The 20,617-nt window shown below is 45.0% G+C and overlaps 1 protein-coding gene and 1 pseudogene across 1 annotated transcript; one reads left to right on the forward strand and one right to left on the reverse strand.

The window, feature by feature from the left end:
- The first annotated feature begins 9,559 nt into the window (after positions 1–9,559).
- LOC150052475 (secretoglobin family 1D member 4-like) lies at positions 9,560–14,424 on the forward strand. Its single transcript, XM_090347534.1, has 3 exons — positions 9,560–9,641; positions 11,715–11,962; positions 14,146–14,424. Exons 2-3 carry the CDS (start codon positions 11,908–11,910, stop codon positions 14,361–14,363), a joined length of 273 nt encoding a protein of 90 aa, XP_090203660.1. The 5' UTR covers positions 9,560–9,641; positions 11,715–11,907; the 3' UTR covers positions 14,364–14,424.
- Positions 14,425–18,409: 3,985 nt separating this feature from the next.
- LOC150052476 (receptor-interacting serine/threonine-protein kinase 1 pseudogene) lies at positions 18,410–20,270 on the reverse strand (annotated as a pseudogene).
- Positions 20,271–20,617: the final 347 nt, after the last annotated feature.

Genomic DNA, 20,617 nt, shown 5'->3' on the forward strand with positions numbered 1-20,617 from the left:
GAGTGAGCTCTCAACCTGCCGTTTCTGGGAGGATAAGAGAATAGGACGAGGAAACCTAGAGAACAAATAAAGCTAGGAAACAAATAAACCTGTGGTTTATTTGTTTTTATTATCATATAGGTGATATTATTATTAAGAACAGAGTGATCACAGTTACACAAGTCAGGTAATGAGCACTTTTCTTTTTGGACCTCACTCGTTTCTCCCCCCTCCAGTTTCCCCCACCTGTCCCCACTCACAAGGCGTACGGTTCATTTTCCACCAAGTGTGTTGTGAATACCACGGCTGCATTTCTTCACTCTTGCTCCCTCCATGTGCACCCTCTTGTTGACACTAAAGATGATGGTAATTCACAGGAAATATAGTCTGTGCATGCCAGGATTAACCATTTCCAAACCCCTATGCACTCTAGACACACACACAAATCAGTAGACCCAACAATTAAGAGAGGTATTTTTCCTATCATTTTCCTGATCCTCCTGGCTGGAGAGAGAGACCAGGCCAGCCTGGGTAATCCTCACAGGAAAAGCAGGAAATCTCTAGTTGACAGCTTTCTAGTATTTTACTGATATGTTCCTCTGGGTTATTACATGAAACAACATGCTTGAGGTTTTGTTTCTGGTTCATGGAGACATAGGAAAGTCACACATGTTAGCTCTCTGCTGCCTTTTAATATCTCATCTTCTACCTGGATTGCAGACATCTATGCTTGTAGGCATAGAAAAATAAAGTTCTCCTCTTCAAAAAACAAAAAAGGAAAAAGCTGGCAGTGTCTCAAGTGGTAGAGTGCTAACTTCGAGCAAAAGGAGCTCAGGGAAAGTGCCCAGGCCCGGAGTTCAAGCCCCAGCCAGGACCAACTAAACTAAAATAAACATTTACAGAACCATTTTTCTTGAAACATTACTTTAGTGAGACATAAAACAGTACTGGAAATCGATGGCCTGAGGAGGAGAGCTTTGTATGTTTGAAATTACTGTTGCTGAATCCCATTCCCTTAGACTGTGGGATGTGTTTGTATCTAGGTAGCAGATGGACTGTGACAGGGAGGTAGTGTCTTCATGCTAACTGAACGGGAAAAGGTCTACGTGGACACTGAGATCTTCAAGGGATCCTTCAGAAGGCTGGACCCATAAACAGCAAGTTTCCGAGGACCATGCGAGCATCCCTGCTGCATCCCCTCAGTCAAAAGGACTATGGGCACAGCACGTCCTTTGCCCACAGGAGTGCAGAGTCCATCTACCCCTAACCCACCACCTGTGGGTGCCTCCTGAGGACCGCACGTCAGCAGTGAAATCACAGCAGAGGCCAGCACGGGCCCTGCCTGTAATCCTAGCTGTGCTGGAGGACATATCGAGTGGATTCCAGAGCAGCAGGGGCTGAAGATGAAAGGGCCTTCCTAAAAGCACCTAGGCGCTGCTCCCGTGCCAGAGTGCAGCGTAGCATGCAGGAGGCACTGCAGTCAAACTCCAGTGCTGCTAAACACAGACGAGTGAACAAATAATCTACAGTACACCCTTAAAACCGACAACAAGAGAAAAAGTCAAGAAGTGAAATGTTATGAACTCAGCCTGACGCCAAAATGCCATTGGATCTGGAGCGAAACATTTCCTTCACATTTAGGACTGATAAACGCTCCTTCACAGGCGAGGTTCCGTTCACTTATTTGCTTTGGACAAGAGGTGTTTGATACATTATGCTTGTCTTATTTCTAATTTTCCTCTCTTGTTACATGATTATAACCAGCAACATTTACTGCCAAACTCTGTGCCTGGGAGTTTTCTTTAGTAATTGTTTTTCTGGACCTAGGGCTTGAATCAGTTCCTGCCCCTGAGCTCACAGGTCGTGTCTGAGTCTCATCGACTTTCCTGCCCAGGCTGACTTCAAAACCAGATCCCTAGATCTCAGTCTGCTGAGTACCGAGGATTATAAGCATAGAGCACTGGAGCCAGCCCTGCACGGCTTCTTTTATCCCTTTTCAAGTCCTAGCAAGCAGGCTGTATTCTCATCACTTTTATTATAGAGATGGAGGAGTCTGTGAGAGGGAGCAAACTGTCAATACGTAATGCCAGAGCTGAGCTTGGACCCAGGGTGTCTGTCCACAGCATAGGCCCATGTCCTCAGAAAGACCTAAACTGCAGATTCAAATTTACCACAAAGCATACACCACCCTCACAAGCATTCTGGCCTATGCTACTTTGAGTTTGAGGACATGTTTTGAGATCAATCTGCCTTTCACATTGCTCCAGCGTTCCGATGACGAGCAAGGCATGTGTCCACAGGATTCCTGCCATGTCCCAAGGGAACTTACATTTGTCCAAGTTCACACACAAGTGTTTCTGGGGAGGCAAGTTGAACTGTTTGTGATGTTTCCACTGCTATTGGGAATGCTTTTCTTTCTGTGCTAGCTAATGCTATTAGTTGGCTACTGGAAAACGATTTATTTTATTGGGCTGTCTTTGTACTCAGTTATGATAGGATTTCCTTTGTTATTAGAGTATTTCAATATAATTAATCAAATATATCTGCCACTTGACCAAGTATACCTTGTAACTTTCTGAAGAGTTAACTGTAAGACTTCATGTAATCTCTTCTCCTTTTGTCATACTCATTTATTCTTATTTAGGTGTGTGGTGTGTTCTACCTCTACAAGGGATTGAACTCAGAGCCTCAGATTCTCCCTCGTGTTACTTGCTCACGTTTGAGCCATTCCTCTCGTGCTAGAGCTGGAGTCTCCCGCACCTTTATGCCCAGGCTGGCTTGAAGCTGTGATGTCTGTGTTTCAGAGTCCTAAGAAACCGAGATGACAGGCATGAGCGTGCTACCTGGCGACTTAATCTTTCTTTGTAAGCTTGACAAATGTTTGATGAAGAGGATTTACCATTACATATTCGATCACAGAGAATGAACTCACTGCTCTGAAATCTTCACTACTTGGCTGGGTGCCATTGGCTCACACTTGTGAGCCTAGCTACTCAGGAGGCTGAGATCTGAGGATCATGGTTTGAAGTCAGTCTGGGCAGAAAAAGCCATAAGACTCTTATCTCTAGTTAAGCACAGCATAAGCCAGATGTGACACTGTGGCTTAAGTGGTAGAACACTAACGAGCCTTGAGAAAAAGGAGCTCAGGGATGGCACCCAGGCCCAGAGTTCAAGCCCCAGCATTGGGAAAAGAAAAAAAAGTGTTATAAACTACTATATACAACTTATACTGAATGGCCAATAAACTAAAGGAGAACAGAAATAGAGGTGTCTGTACCTGGAACCACAGTGTAACATGTGGTTACGTTTACAATTGCAAGGTTTACAGGCAAGCTCCTAATATAAGGTTGGGTTAGGGATTTTTTTTTTTTTTTTTAATTTGTGGGTCAAGGGGCTTGAGCTCAGCCTGGATGCTGTCCCTGAGCTCTTTAGCTCAAGGCTACAGCCCAACCCCTGAGTCAAGTCCCACTTTCCATTTTTTAGAGGTTAATTGGAGATGAGAATCTCAGTTCTTTTTTTTTTTTTTGCCCCCTTCTCTCTCTCTTTCTGGCCCCGCTCGCTCCGGCCACCACTCGATTGGGCTCCGCTTGCTTGCTTTCGCTCTCTGTCGCTTGTTGCAGTCTCCTCTCTGTCACTTCCGGCTTGGTTGTGTCTCGTCTCTGTCACTTCCGGCTTGGTTGCGTATGTGGGATACCGAGGAATCGAACCCGGGTCTTTGGGCATGCTAGGCAAGCACTTTAACCGCTAGGCCAAACTCCCGGGCCCGAGAATCTCAGTTCTTTTTCTGCAAGAGCTGGCTTTGAACTGAGATCCTCAGATCTCAGCCTAGTAGCTAGGATTACAGGCGTGAGCCACCATACCAGCTGGTTGGGGATTTTTAAAGACTAGTAATTACCAAAGATTTTATTCATATCCTTCAGTGAAAGGAGAGTTGAAGGAGAAAATGGTCACAAGCTGTAAAATTAAGATGGTCACAAGATCAAAGATTCTGGGGCCGGGAGTTTGGCCTAGTGGTTAAAGTGCTTGCCTAGCATGCATGAAGACCCGGGTTCGATTCCTCAGTACCACATACATAGAAAAAAGCCGGAAGTGGTGCTGAGGCTCAAGTGGTAGAGCTCTAGCCTTGAGAAAATCCAAGGACACTGCTCAGGCCCTGATCTCAAGCCCAGGACTGGCAAAAAAAAAAAAAAAAAAAAAGATCAAAGATTCTAAGTCAATGTCAACTAGAATCCCGATCCATTTTCAAACATCTTTTTCATGTTTTCTGAATGTCAACACAAGAAGTTGTTGACAATGTCAGCCTCCGTGCCCATTCCCTCCTAGACTAAAAGAGCTGTCTTTCCTGCTTGGTGCCTATTTTAGTCAAGCCCTCACAATCCCTCCCTGTGGGTCGTGTGACAACTACCCACTGCTACATCCCCCTCCCCAAAGTCCAGAAATTCCTGGCCTTGCCATGGTCATGAAGGCTTTCCAGGTCTGGGCCACATGGCTGCAAGGCGGCTTCTACCAGTATCCATCCCTACAGGGGACGACAGTTCCACAGCAGAACAGCCATCAGATCAGAACCTCATGCAGCTCTGGCCCCTTCACTCCTAACAGCATGGCACATAGGATGGAAAGTTCTGGTACGACCCCCTGAAAGGAGGATGGAAGCCACTGGCACACTCTGGGCTGCGTCAAGCTGAGGATGTCACATGGCAGATGAAGACACGGGTGTGGATGACGTCTCAATGTGCTGATGACATTGCAGGGGCTTTACAGTATTTGATGAGAGTCACGGAGCAGGCTGTTCTTCAGGTCAAGGTGCACCTGCAGCATGGGTCTCCAAGTGAAGATAAAACCTTGTTACAGAAGCAAATTGTGCTATGATGAAAACTATCTTATGTAAATGTCTCAGACCATTTGGGTGTGATAGCTGAACCAGGGGAACACCCCGATGTATGGAGCTAATTTTCAGGTTCCCCCAAATTCTAGATTTCCAGCAAAAGGCTGTGAAGAATCACTTCCAACAGGAATGGTGTGGGTAGAGCATGCATGACAGGCATGCATCCACTACGACACAGAGGTGACTTTTTCATTTGGTAATTCACAATCAAAGCAGGTGTTTTGTGTCCCTCTTGCTTCCATCCTTGGTATTGCAGAGATTAGTGACTTAGACACCACCAGGCCATCTGGGATGCCAGGGCTTGTCATTCCAGGTGAGGGAAGGATGTTCCGTTGTCCAGTGACCTGTGCACATTGCAGTCACATTGCATCTTTGAGCCCTGTGTGGTATGTGGTGACAGGTGCTTTGTGGCAGTGTACGTGGTTGCTGCCTCAGTGCACTCAGGGTTAGGATTTGAGGGCCTGGGACTCAGGCTCAAGGGGACAAAGGGAATAAATGTCCTGGAACTTGCCAGCTATGATGTTCTGATAATTAGATTATCAGTAGCGATGGGTGCATATTTGGACAATATTTCAGCATGTTAATTGTAATTTTTGATGAATCTAAATGCATCAATTGTTTATTAAAATACATCACTTTGGAAGCAGAATGTGACATTTATATGATTTTTTTGGATTTTTATTATTTATTGCAAATAGTCATTCTTATTCCTGTTTTCATCCCAGTAGGGAAAAACAATTTCAATATTTTACTAAAATATGAAAACACATAAATGAACACATGAGAAGATACGAATTTTTTTGTATTGTTAATTCTTTGAATCCTTATAAACAACAGCTAAAAAATGACATTTTTGTAGTTTGCTCAAAATTGTTAGTTTTGAGCCATTGATACTCTAACCAATTTCTTTTCTTTCTTTTTCTTTTCTTTTTTTTTGTGGGTCATGGGGCTTGAGCTCAGGGTCTGAGCACTGTCCTTGGACTTTCTCACAGTTAGAGCTCTACCACTGGAGCCACTGCACCACTTCCAGCTTTTCTATGTATGTGGTACTGAGGAACTGAACCCAGGTCTTCATGCATACTAGGCAAGCACTCTATCACTAGGCCAAACTCACGGCCCCCACTTTTCATTTCCTAGTGGTTAACTGGAGATAAAAGTCTCACGTTCTTAGTGCCTGGGCTGGCTTTGAACTGTGATCCTCAGATCTCAGCCTCCTGAGTAGATAGGATTATAGGTGTGAGCCACTGCGCCCAGTTTCTAACCAATTCTTGCCTCACATGTCCTTGACCTCATGACCTCCCTCCCATCCTTTTCAAGTACCCAACTCTTTGTGTTCATTTTGCCCTTCAACAGAATTATGCTATTTGGGTTTTCTAGAATCTACCAATTTCAGTAATAAATTTGCATGCACTTGCATACCACCAAATGGATTTACTTATTAGTTTATAAGCTAATTTCAGCTATCACAGATGAGGGAACGTAAGCAACTTTTGTCTCTCTGGGTCTGACTTGCTTCACTTAACATACGTTTTCCCAAGTCTTCCCATTGCTTTACAAATGGTACATGTGCCGCCATTCTTTCTAATGGATGAGAAGAATTACATTGTGTGCATACACCACATTTTTCAGACCCATGCATCTATTAAGGGCCTCTGGGCTGACCCATTCCTTGGCCATGGTGAATAGTCCTACAGTGAAGATGGCTGTGCTGGTGGCTTTACTGTAACCTGGTTTGTGATCTTTTAGACAAGTGGCCAGAAGTGGACTTGATGGATCGCAGGGAAGCTCTAGGTTCAGTTTTTTGAGGAACCTCCATATGTTTCCCACCAGCACTGTGTCAGCTTTCCTTTTATTTAGCACCTGTTATGGTTAGTGTTCTTGATAATACCCATTCTGCCTGGGGTGAGGTAGAATCTCAGTGATAACCAAGGATGCTAAGAACCTCTACACTGAAAATTTTTAAATTTGAAGAAAGAAACTTGAGAAGACATGAGGAAATGGAAAGATCTTCCCTGCTCCTGGATTGGCAGAATTAACAACATGAAAATAAAAATGCTGCCCAAACCAATCTACAAATCCCAGGCAATGACCATCAAAATACCAACAACATTCTCCCATGACAGGGAGAAAGCCACCCCGACATTCATTTGGAACCACAAAAGATCTCAAATAGCAAAAACAATTCTAGCCGGGAAAATAGCATAGGAAGTATAACTACTAAACTTCAAACCTCCTACAGAGGTGTTTGGTGAGGAAAACAGCTTAATATCAGCACAAAAACAAACCTGAAGACCAATGGAAAAAAATAAAAGTCCCAGAAATAAACCTACAGACCTATAGCCATCTAATAGTTGATAAGAGAGCCAAAAACATATGCTGAAAAAAAGATAGCCTCTTCAACAAGTTGTGCTGGGAAAACTGGATAACCACATGCAGAAAACTAAACTACAACCTTACTATCTATCACTGTATACCAGTATCAATTCAAAATGGATCACGGCCCTCAAGGTAAGTCCGAAAACAATGAATTTATTACAGGAAACACTGGAAGAAACACTAGAGCTCGTTGTACAGTTAGGAACTTTCTAAGTAAAGACTTGGAAACAACAGATCTTGATAAATGGGATGACATCAAAATGGAAAGTTTCTGCAAAGCAAAGGCCTTGCTAATAAGCTAAAAAGACACTCTACAGAAGAAGAGATTTTTGCCAATGATACATCAGGCAAGAGTCTAATGTTCAGAATATCCAAAGAGCTCAAAAAGCTAAACTCTCAACGCCCCCCAACCTCTGGGGGCTGGTGGCTCACCCCAGTAATCCTAGTTACTCAGGAGGCTGACAACTCAGGATGGGAGTTGGAAGCCTGATGGTGCAGGGAAGTCTGGTAAATCACAGAAAAGACCAGAGGTGAAGCTGTGGTTCAAGTAGTAGAACACTACCGTCCTCAAGCAGAAAAAACTTCAGGGGAAGTACTCAGGCCCAGAGGTTGAAACCCCAGGACCAGAAAAAAGGAAACCCAACAACCCAATTAATAAATGGACTAAGGAGCTTATGAGACTTCTCAGAAGAAGAAGTAAAAATGGCCAACAGACACATGAGGAAATGCTCAACATTTTTTTGAGTTGATACTGACTGGTGTGCAGTGATAGCTAGTAAGGTTCTAGTTTTAGTTTTCGCATGTGGTTATCCAATTTTCCCAGCACAACTCGTTGAAGAGGCCATCTTTCTTTCAGCATATGTTTTTGGCTCTCTTATCAACTATTAGATGGCTATAGGTCTGTGGGTTTCTTCTGAGGACAGAGCTTCCACGGGCCTTTGGAATAAACAATATGTACACACAACCCACTACCCACTGAAAACTGAATTCCAACCTTCAAACTTGAACTCATAATAGATGCTAAGGCAGTTTCCCAACACCTGAAATTCCTTTTATGTTGGAAACCATAAGTAGGAGACTATATCTGAAGGCTGTAGTTCTAGTTCATATATAAACAGGAGGATTTACCTAGAAAATTAACTAAAGTAAAAAAAGCATTGAGAGAAAGGTTTAAGTGGTGTAGTATCTGTCTAGAATATACTAGCTCTTCAGTTGAAACCACAATACCTGCACCATCTAAAAAGCAAACAAAACAAAACAAATAATAGCTCCAGGGACCTGATTATAAGACAATGAAGTATTATAAGGTCACTCCCCGAAGTAATGCCCAAATTCCTTTGGACTTGAGCTAGATTTTGCAGTGTGTTCTGTTTACCTTTAGAATAAATTAAAAAACTTCCTCATTGACAGAGATTTGATTTGTCATTTTGTATGGGAAGCAAATATATTCATTCCACTTGATTTATCTGTATTTCCTTTTGCTTACACAATCATCCTGACTGACCTTTATAGTCAAACGCTGATTCTAATCTGAGAATGCTTCCCCCCGGACCAATACCACGCAACTGTGTTATCATCACTTCCATATGAGTTTGTATTTCAATTTTAGTTTTGTTTTTATTGTTATTGTTAAGGAGTTATACTAAGGGGGTGTAGTTCCATAAGTCTGACTGGCAATGAGTACAATGGTTGTTAAGACAATGTCACGCCTTCATTCTCTTTCCTCCATTTTCCCTTCCTTTCCTGCCCACAAATTGTGTAGCTTATTTTTTATATCTGATCCTTGAATACGAGGACTGCATTTATCCTTCCTCCCTCCATTCTATACTGTCACCTTACCCTTCCCCCACCTCCTCTTACTATTAGCTTTACTGAACAGAAGAGGAAACCCGTCTGTGAAGTAAAGCAGTGCTAAGGACACCAGATTAGAGACCATCAGAGCTCAGTGTGAACCTGAAAGCAAGGACACAGACAGGAACCTCTCCCTCTGTCCCTAAGTTATTCTGTTGAAGGGTAGTGCTCTACCACTTGAGCCACAGATCTACTTTCCACTCATTTTGGCAGACAATTGGAAATAAGAGTCTCCTGGACTTTTCTGTCAGGGCCTGGCTCTGAACTACAAACCTCTCAGTTGAGCTTCTTTTGTAGCCAGGGCTACAGGCATAAGCCACAGGCACTGGCTGCAATACTTAAGTGTTCAGAAAGACATTGTGATATCAGTGTGTGAGAAATAATGCACACACTAGGTGACCAATGTAACTGTAGCCCCTCTATGTATTATCCCGATAATAAAATTTAAAAATAAGACAAGAAGGGGAAAAAAAGGGAAGATATTGCGATAGTGAGACTGACTTGAAATTCAGCAACACTGATGAGGGCTTTTCTCTGTGCGTTGATTTTGGTGAGGCAATTATTACTGTATAAATGGGAGTTGAGTGAGAATCCATGATGAACTGATTTACAGATTGCCTTGCACTGCTCACACAGGAGCTAGGGGCATTCATTGTTTCTTTCCCACACATATTCCTAGTTATTCTGTGGCATCCCTTGTGTCTCCCACTCTACCTGTCTCCATAAACAGTTGGAACAGTTCTTACAATTCTGTTTTCATAGTGCGAATCATCTGCTTGACAATATTCAATCCCTTCATCCATACTTTTCAAAATTCCTTTCAATATGGCTTTCTCATTCTATCTTTGAATTATTAGTGCAGACAACTTCAGATGGAGCCATTTTTACAAGGGAAGTGGAATAGTGACAATAGAATAAAGTGCTGGAGCAGGGTTTTGCAGAATTTCAGAAGAGCTACACACTACTACAAACCTTCATCGTGAACAGCTGGCAACACAGCACTGTTTCCTTCTGAGAGGGGCACACACACAGGCACACCTACATGACACACACACACACACACACACACACACATACACACACTAGCCAATATTTAACCCCTAAAGTTTATTGGCTCTTCTGTATTTTATAGCTTGGACACTGATAGAAAGATGTGCATTCATGACGTGTCAACAGAATAACTTCACTGTCCCCAGATCCTCTGGGCTCGAGTTATCCCACATCTTCTCAGATCCCTGGACCCCATGTAGCATTTTACTACTGTCTCCTTCATTTTGTGGTTCTTAAATAGCTTACCATGCCAAGACAATAGCTTTGGTATTTGCTTCTTTTCAGCTGTTTCCAATCACGTTACTGACAATTCAATCCTATTGCCTGGATATGCTGGTGTGTAGCTATTGACCTGGTGAGGCTCAGTGGGGTTGCTTCCACACTGGTTGATAGAAAAGGTTTTCCAGTTGGTTTCTGATTCCTCAGAAAGGGAGTAGCTCTGTGAATCACTGAAATATCTCTTGTTTCTCCAGAGAGAAAAATATCACTGTGATTTCCATTTCCCAGAGCTCCTTACTATGCCTCCTTGTGGTAGCTTTTGCTCCCTGGCAATATATATATATATATATATATATATATATTTTTTTTTTTATAAAGATTTTAAAAAATTCGGTCCTATTACCTTTATTATATGGTTGTTTGATCAGCATTCCATTTTATTCGATAGTTTTGTATTATTTTAATTAGCTAAAATATGTTGTGTGCACAAGCTTGTATTTTGTCTTCACAAGTGACTATTGTAATTTCACCACTTAATCTTGTTACTTAAGTTTTACATAGTCAGTGATATTCTTAATAAGATTTAGTCCAAAGTATGAAATGACAAAAAATGTGTTAAATATTTATCTTTCAAATTCAAGTTTGGGTTCTTACTTCTTGACTGCTTTCTCTGAGTTGCTTTTTATTACTTGAATTGATGGAATATTTTCTGCCAACTGTACATGAAATTCCTGATATAATGTCACTCAAGGCATTAGGTGGTTAAATGACATAAGCAACTTCCTTAAAATTAAAAAGTAAATCTCATTGTATTTGCATATTCAGCCAGCCACCTCTGCTAAACAGACCCTTATCTCCACTGAAATCACAGAAGGAGCCCCAAGTGGTGATGTGATGAGAGTAATCGAGTGCTGGCCTAGAGCAAAAGGAGCTCAGGACAATGCCCGGGCCAAGAGTTCAAGCCTCAGGACTGGGGAAAAGAAATGTTTTCCAGGAGCACATATGACGAGGAGGGGGCGCTGGTGGGATCTGGATGAGTGCTCACTGGTTTCCAGGTAGGAATGCGCAGGGGAGGCCTTGCTGCTGCCACAAATCTCAGTGGAGGAGCCCCGAGTCAGTCAGCTCCTAAACAAGCCCCTGAACTAAAGTGCTCCCCGTTTGCTAGCGTGCTGGGCTTCGTCTTCCTCTTGTCCATTCCCACCTGTGTCCATGGACTGAGGCAGAATCAGAGACTGCCCTTAAAATGTCAAGAGCAAGTGGAGACGTTAGAGTCAGCTTGTGGGGAATCTGCCTGGTCACCTGGTAAACGGGCCAGTGCCCGTGACCAGGCTTTCCTGGGCTCTGGCCCAAACAGGATGGAGGAAGCCACCCCTGAGGAGGAGGGGCTGCAGCAGTCCTGGGATGTGACACACGCCCCTGCACAGGCTCCGTGAGGCTCACTAGGGATAAATAACCGTGCCCGCCATGCCAGCACTGGACGGAGCACTCAAGACCACATTCCCCACTCTGCCTGCGCTGAAGCTCCCAGCTCCAAGCCAGGATTCGCCATGAGGCTGTCAGTGCCTCTCCTGCTGGTCACGTTGGCCCTTTGCTGCTCCGAAGGTGAGTACTGCTCACAGCCAGTGCAGCAGCAGCTTCAGGAAGTTCCAGCTCTCAGCATAGAGAAAAGGTGGTGGAGAGGGGGGGATGCGGAGAATTTCAGTCTTCTCCACAGTGTTTGCCTGAGGTCTTAAAGCAGCCTACCATCCACGCACAGTGGTGCATGTTTTTGTCTTCAGCACCAGCACACTTGAGCATCTTGGAAGGATAAGTCTATGTGCACCTCCTTTAAGACTGTGACCTGCGTTTCAGAAGCAGTGGGCAGAATGGTATCCTAGGCTCTGTCATTTTAACTTTGGGACAAATGGGTGCTTACAGCTACACGTGCAGGTGACAGAGATGAGGTGACTAGGAGATGAATGCATAAAAGTCTCGCGGGTTATTCCTGACAAAAGAGCCTCAGGTGTCAGTTCAACCTATAACTTTTAACATATATTTTTTTGCCAGTCTGATGCTTGAACTCAGGGCCTGAGCACTGTCCTTGGGCTTTCCTCAAGGCTAGCACTCTACCACTTGAGCCACAGCACCACTTCCAGCTTTTCTATGTAGGTGGTACTGAGGAATCTCACCCAGGTCTTTGAGCATACTAGGCAAGCACTCTACCACTAGCCAAACTCCTGGCCCTAGCTTCTGAACTTGTAAATATAAACTCTTCCCATGTAGGGAGGGGTGCCCACAGTCCAAAAATCCACTGTCTCTGCACCTCTAAATAAAACCACTTTAATTAGGTTCTGAGCTTAGCACTGGCTGCCTGCATTCTGGGAATCCTAATAGCAGTGGACGTAAAAGTCATGCAATCAGTTCTGTGCAGATTTTCCTTTACTCCAGACTTAATTCTAGCCATTCTTTCAACCACACATGGCATGGAATGCTGACCATGGAAAAGGAACCAAGTATCACTGGCTTTTCCTTTGCATTGACTTCTGATTGGCCCTCACTCTCTCCCATGTTGCCTCTGGCCTTACCCTGTCCGAAGAGTTCCCGCTGTATGATGTCATTTGGTCAGGATCACTAGGGAAGATGGCTAAACCAACCTTTGGGTCCCATGAGTGCCAAGCTTTGGGGCTTGATCAGGTGATTTCCACTCACAACCCCAGTTAGGACGAGGTTGGACGCCTGCGTGCTGGTGGCCAGCTTGGACTGCACAGAGACCCGAGGGAAAGAAGAAAACTAGAAAATGCCTTGTGAGTCACTTGAAATGCAGAGGTTGAGAAGCGGTTCTTCCATGTCCCCACAATTTGAGAAGGAACCGATTAAATTCATTTTCTTCCTCTCCTTCTCTCTAATGACCTGGGCATCAGTGCAGAAGAAAAGGTTTCTGAAGAAGCTCTGGTGTTTGTGAAAAGAAGTATTATCCCTAATTCCAGCTTTTCGGGCCAATCTGTAGCTAAGAACATAGACTCCATTCTGAATTAACTTTTACATATCATTGTCATCGTTTGGGTTTAGGTAATGATTTAGTTGATGACAGTAACAGTGCAGGAAAAAGATATAATTTCACTTGTTCAAACATCAAAACTGGCACAGAACCAGGAGCCAAGAATTTGTGTCTGTCTGTATTCCTAGCTGCTCAGAAAGCTAACATCTGAGAATCCTGGATTGAAGCACCCCAGGCAAAAGGAGTCTGTGTTACTCTAACCTCCTCCACCCCCAAGGCAGAAGTGGGGCTGTGGCTGCAGTGATAGAGTGCCAACACCTAAGCAACAGTGCCCTGGTCTGAGTTCAGTTCCCAGCATTGGCATGAAAAATATCCTGAACATCAGTCTTCCATAATTTAACACCTTAATTGCTTCCCTCAAGGCTTAGTTTCAATTTTTCTCTTTTTCTTGAAGAGTTTGATTCTATGAGTCACTTTAAAGTTAATGTCACCTAAAAGATCCCTTGATCCAAAATGAATAATGTGCAACTCCATGGGCGGAAATAAATAATTCTTCCCCAAATGTAGTCGAGGGGATGTAAAGCAGCTGGAGAAGCCTTCAGAATGAATAGGCATAATTCCATGCAATATCAAAACAAGATCATGATCTCCTAATTTCACCATTCCTGTGAGAGCTTCAGGAAGTCAGCCTAGATTGTCAGCCTGGCCCACTTTAGACAGGAACAGAAAACCCTGGTGGTTTCTCTCGAGATTCTAGTCTCAGGTCTTGGTAAGTAGGAAAAATATTCTTTCTACTTTCATTCCACAGCCCATGCCGGTATCGTCTGCCCAGCCCTTGCCTTGGAAAAATTAAACTTCTTGTTTGGTACTCAGGAATCACTGAAGCTGCTACTGGATTCATTCAATCCACCTCCAGGAGCTGCAGAAGCTTTATTGCAAGTGAAGCAATGCACAGATGGTATATCCTTTGGGGGTAGAACGCTGATTACAGGAGCAGTGGTAATTCCTTTCATCTTTAATCACTGAGGCTTTTAATCAGCCAGGGAATGTTGGAAAGAGGTTGGCATTCCCTGTGGACACACAGAAAAAGGGCATCTGGCTTTCTGGTCGTCAAGGGAAAGATGGTCTGGAGCCAGGAGGAAACTGAATAAAACTTCTGAGTTAAACCCTGCTACACACTCAGCCTTTCTGGTAGACCTGGGCTTTTCAGCCATGTTCTCCTGCTAAAGCCCAAGAAAAACAAATTTGGCACCAGGGAGGGACCTGTTGGGGCTCAGTCCTTTTGTTCAGAACATGGAGAACAGGGACAGAAACCAGATGGAGGGACAGAGCTGGAGGTAGCCATGGCCTTGGTGGGGCTGGAGTCTCTGTCTCTTCCCTGCCTGATAACCCTGGAGATGGAAGGAACACTCCAAAGAGACCCTGTCGAATCCTTCCTTTTCATCCCTGGCTAGCGCTCTCTGCTGGCTCTCCTGTGAGAGAGGAAAGAGCATTTCACAGTTATGAGGTAGCAGGAGGAAGAGCACTTATTCTCTATTGCTCCTCCTCTTTCCAGTTCCCAAAGGATCATTCTAGTTTACCTTGGTAGGTCCGAGAGAAGGGCAGTCATACCTTGGTGTCGTCATTGGTATAGGAGGTTCAGGAACAGAAGCAGTAGCCCTCTTTAACTGCAGTAGGAGTGGTCAACAGGACCTGGTGTGGGCCTGTCCACTTAGGATGTAAACCAGATGTGAAAGGAGAGTATATGGTTAGGCACTACCGGGTGGATAGGAAGGACTGCAGCGTTGACAATGCGCAGATCCTGTACCAGACGGTAGGTTCCGGTGAGCTCACTCACTGGTAAGACAGGAGTATTGAAGGGGGAGTTAGCAGGTCCGAGAAGTCCTTATTTAAGAAGACGAAGGATGATGGGTTTTAAACCTCGCCTATGTCGAAGGGAAATGGAGTATTGGGGTGTGTTGGGGGAAACGAGTAGGATCCTTCAGTTTAATGAGGACGGGAGTATGGTGGGTGTAGAAGTATCCCAGATAAGAGGATTGACAAGATCAGGAGGGAGAGGGAAAGGGTCCTGTTGGAAGGCCATGAGTGGTGATTCATTCAAGGACAAAAGCAGAATGGTTGTTGGCTGTCTTGGAATATGGAATGAGAGTGGACCTGGAATTTAGAGAGTAAGTCCCTCCCCAGAAGGGGTGTGGGACAACGGGGTAAGATTAGAAAGGAATGTGAAAATGGAAAATCATCTGTTCTACATGGGACTGGTCCCGTAGTTGTAGGGCAAGTAGGGAGGCCATCTACACCTACCACTGGGATCTGGAAGGGAAAAGACGGGCCAGAATATTCAGGCAACACGGAATAATTGGCTCCCGTATCCAAAAGAAAGGATACAAATTTACCTGCAACCTGAAGCGAAACCCTGGGCTCCCCCATTGTGATGTTTGTGGGAGCCAGCGGCCCTGGGCACCGACAGTCTTCCACCAAGCCAAGTACCTTGGATGACTTGGGCTCCTCCCTGTATGGATGGAACTTGGGAGAGGCTGGGCCCCCCTGTAGAGACAAGGAGGGACAATCAACTGCCCAATGTCCTAGCTGTCCACACCTTGGGCAGGGTCCAGATGGTGGTCATGGAGTAGGGCGGGCTCTTGCCCAGTGGCCTTCCTTACCACACTTAAAGCATGGTCCAGGTGGTGTCTGTTGGGTGCCTCTTCTTTGAGGAGCCCGGAGGGCAGCCGCCAGGAGCTGGTAATTTTCTCTATCATGGGCAGCCTTATCAGCTTTTTCCTGATCCTCCCGATTATTGAAAACCTTAAAGGCCATGCTCAACAGATCTCTTTGGGAGGTTTGAGGGCCATCCTCAGCATTTTTTTAACTTTCTTTTAATATCAGGAGCTGACTGTGGACCTGGGAGTGGTAGTGTGGCTGCGAGTAGGTGTGTGTGGGGGTGGGAGAAGGGTTCCTGAGGATATAGAATGGTTGGGGGAGGGGTTGGCAGGAGTCCCTGAGGATGTAGAACGGCGAGGGGGAGGGGTCGCAGCAGGAGTCCCTAAGGAAGTAGTTGGGGGGGGGAGGTCGTCGAGGCAGGGGAGAATGGCAGGGGGCGTGGTCGGAGGCGTGGTTAGACGGAGAGGGCACTTAAGAAGAGCGGGAAAGTCAAGGGTGGAGGAAAAGTGGGGTAAAGTAGACAGGAGAGCTGGTAGACAGAACCTACTCACTGTAGCGGAACGTGCCGGCGGCCAGGCCAGCGCTGGGATAGGCAGAGGTGCGGCAGTGGAGTTCCCCTTCTCTGGTTCGAAGGAGGGCGCAGAAGGCCGATCGACCCTCGGAGACACCGAGGGGCTCCAGCCACTCCTGACCCTCCTCCAGTCGGGTTTCGGCACCAAAGGTAAGGTCAGCCGAAAGGAAACGCCACGCAGTTCAGGAGAAGGGGGAGAGAGGAGAGAGGAGAGAGGAGAGAGGGAGAGGGAGGGAGGGAGAGGGAGAGAGAGGGAGAGAGAGAGAGAGGGAGAGAGGGAGAGGGAGAGAGAGAGAGAAAGAGAGAGAGAGAGAGAGAGAGAGAGAGAGAGAGAGAGAGAGAGAGAGAGAGAGAGAGAGAGAGAGAGAGAGAGAGAGAGAGAGAAAGACAGACCTACAGCCGCACAAGATGGAGTCTGACGGAAGAGAGAGCGAGCTTATGGCCGGAAGTGAGACACTCTATAGGGGGCACAGCGGAAGCGGATGTGACCTCAGAGGATGAGGAAATACTTCAGACTGGGGACCTCCCACTGGGGAGGTGACAGTTGCCAGGGTTACAGTCTGGGCGGGGATTTCCAGGGTGCACAGAAGGCCCGGGGAAGGAATCGTTTCCCCAGGCAGACCTAACACTGCCCAGGTACGCGTTGATGCATGTGGGGTGACTTCAGGGGGACAGTCACCCTCTCGTGTGGCAGACCAGCATTTCTGTCACTACCGTGGTACTGATTTCTCCAGCCTTTCCTTGAGGAGGGGGCCACCGTGGAGACAGAAGTGCTCCGGAGACCATACAGGGTTTTGTTGTTGTTGTTGTTGTGTATAAGACACTTGTTTATTTTACATTCTCTGAAAAATCTTCCCCGACAAAACCCAAGAAATGGAGTGAAGTTCATGGCATGAGATGAAAGAAAATCATTTTTCTCAAGTATTAGTTCATGATTTATTACACATTATTTTTACCAACTGCACTCAACAAAAATGAAAAAAAAAATGACAGTCAAATAGAAAGGATAGAAACAAGTATTCTATCCCTTATGGATCACAGTTGTGTTTAAGTTGTGAGAGTGGCTCTGTTTCCATGCCCTTTCTTTTAGAAAAATCTCCCTCACACATAAAAAGACACCCAAAGAGATAAGAATGCATGAGCTTAATTGAAGTGATAATGCGTTATTAATGAAAATTCCACATCTGTGGGAAAGTGGCAGGTTTTAAGCAAAAGTTCAGCAGTGTTATGGGAAAAATGAATCAAGCATCTGCAATACAGAGCTAAACTCTTAAGCACCATGAATATGTGTTGTGGCATTTTATCCATGAAGGACTTCTAAGAATCATATAGTTGAGATAACAAGGGTCTGGTAGACTTCTTCTTTCCATTTCAAGACTCAATTCATTTCTTTTTTAGGGGAGGGAAGTGGTCGTAGGGTTTGAACTCTAGGCCTGGGTGCTGTCCCTGAGCTCTTCAGCTCAAGGCTATTGCTCTACCCCTTGAGCCAGTGCCACTTCCAGTTTTCCGGTGGTTAATTGGAGATAAAAGTCCCATGGACTTTAGTGCCCAGGCTGGCTTTGAACCGAGATCTTCACATTTCAGCCTCCTGAGTAGCTAGGATTATAGGCGTGAGCCACCACACCTGGCTTGTTTCTGTCTTTTTTTTTAAATTGGCCTGCATCATTAAAAGATCTTTTTTTATACTTTTGCTGAAAGTAGGTTTCTAGCTATAGACTTCTCATTCTCCAGATCCAAAATGCAGGAAAGATGTCTGAAGACAGAAAAGTTCAGTGGACAGAGTTCTGAACATTCTAGGCAGCAGGGACCTACGTGGGTTAGCTCCTAAGAGAGGAAGGTGCTTCATGTGTTCAAAGCCCCTGAAGGGGTCGTTCTAGTTAACCTGTAACAAGCAGGTCAGAAGGTCTCGTCTAGAACAATGATAGAGTGCCATCGCCAGCTTTCCCACTGTGGCCCCCTTATTGCCTTCTCTCATCAGCCATTTCTGGATCATCTGGTAGACTTGTTCTCTTAGTCCATCCCGCTCATAGTCATGGTCAATTTCATCAATCTGAGACTCAGAGAAGCCCAGCTTCCTCGCACAGCTTTTCCACTGCTTTCCCAGGTGGGCCCTGATTGGATTCAGGTGCTCATCAGTCAGAGCTGTAGTATCATCAAAGAATGCTTGGTACTTGGAATCTCTCTTCTTTATAGTCTGTAACTGTGCTCTCTGGAAATTGTGAACTCACACCACCAATCTCCATATAATTACTGCTTCCAATCGAATGCCACTGCTGTTGTATATTGTATAGTTTATGGGCTCATCTGTTGGTGTCAAGGTGCAATACGGAGCGGTAGGTGTGTTTCCTAAGGTATTTGTCTCAGGCACTGAAGTTTTGTAGATTTGGCCTGGATATGGTCCACACCAAACTCCAGCTGCTACTCCTGGATCAAAAAGTTGTGTTCCAATCCCAGCTAGATTATATAAATCATTGTTCCAATGCACTTCCTGGGGTTGGCTGTTGAGCCCTGTTCGTTGGTGTATGGGCATTACTATGACTGGTTGTATCAAGAGGAGCAAAACCTTTTACTCCTGTGTTCTGAACATTCCCAGAAGGTCTCTGTGGTGCAAAAGGATCATGGGAGACCCTTCGTTTCCTTTCCTTCTCTCTGTTGTAAGCCACATTCTGTCTGGGCTGTAGTTTTGTCTGTTTGTCCAGACGGTTGCCAAAGTTATGATAGCTGGCTTCTTCCTGGAGTTTTTGCTGCAGGTTGGGCTCAGTGTCTTCTTGTGGGTGCTCTTGAGAAAAGAACCAGGACTCCTCCACAGGACCCATCTCCAGTCCCTGAGAACTATGCAGTGAACCAGGCTGTTCTGAATTTGACCTGCTTGGTTATAATGCAACAGAATCAATCTGGAGAGACTGCATTCTCTTCAAAAGTAAATTCTGGTCTGGATATTTTTTCTTTAAACTCTCCACATCTGCTTCTACGTTTTCTTTCAATTGGTTTACATGAAAAGGTCTAAATTCTCCTTCAATATCAGGGAATGTCGGGCGCACTTCTGGGTCTGGATTCCAGCAGAGCTCCATGAGGCAGATGATAAACTTGGGGCAGTCCTCAATGATGTCGTTCACATCTGGCCTGTTCCCAGAGTTTATGCATGTTAACAGCTGCTCCGCACAGACGGCATTTTCGTATGGCTCCTTATTTGCTAATTATTGCCCAAAGAACGATGCCAAAGCTGTACACATCTGACTTCTCTGTGGGCTTTGTGTTGATGTCATTCAGGTGTTCAGGGGCCATGTAGTAGAGGGTGCCACCATTTTTCTTAGAGGTTCGGCTTGCTTCCCTCTGTTCATTGTGTTCCTCTTTAGTGAACCTGCTCCAGGTCTTAAAAGAAGCAACACCAAGGTCAGCTATCTTTATGTGAAAATCGTTGTCACCAAGGATATTTTCAGGCTTCAGATCTTTGTGTATCACACCTTCTCCCTGTAAGTACCTCATTCCTTCAATGGGCTCCGTAATTATTCTTCCTTTTAGAGAAAGTGGGATACCGACTCATTGCACTTGGGCCCTGTGTACACCTTCTTCAGGATAACGAATCCATGGGTACTATAGTAACATAAGGACACCTTCCCAAAGCCTCCACTCTCTAGATCTTCCTTCTGCAGAAGGTCACTGGATTTCATCCTAATATCATCCAAGGACATGTCTGGTTGCATTCTGAATGTTCACAATCCCCAAACACACTTCTGGTTTCTCAGTACTGTGCTAAAAAGAACAGAAACAATGACGAGGCGCACGGCCCCAGGCACGTCTGGCTGACCTCCACCTCCATCTCGATTAGAGCTCAGAGCGCCACACAGTGTTTTTAATACGAATGGATAGTGCCCAGGCTCTGAGCTCATGCCCCAGGATCGGAGGAAAACAAAGAAAACGAAAAAGACAGTCATTCTTTGGTCTGATGGCTTGGGCTTGTAACTTATTCTGCTCAGACAAATTAGCAAGAAAATGAAAGAATAGAGGGAATGCTTTGGGATAAGGAATGATTTTCTTTTCTTTCTTTTCT

The sequence above is a fragment of the Megascapheus bottae genome, chromosome 16 (assembly GCF_031878675.1).
Source record: "Megascapheus bottae isolate mThoBot1 chromosome 16, mThoBot2.hap1, whole genome shotgun sequence".
NCBI classification, from domain to species: domain Eukaryota; kingdom Metazoa; phylum Chordata; class Mammalia; order Rodentia; family Geomyidae; genus Megascapheus; species Megascapheus bottae.

Bases quoted from the DNA above. Each gene is read 5' to 3' on its own strand.
- LOC150052475 (XM_090347534.1), top strand. From the start codon at position 11,908: ATGAGGCTGTCAGTGCCTCTCCTGCTGGTCACGTTGGCCCTTTGCTGC. The intron at 11,963-14,145 runs GTGAGTACTGCT...TTCATTCCACAG, and splicing joins GGCCCTTTGCTGCTCCGAAG to CCCATGCCGGTATCGTCTGC.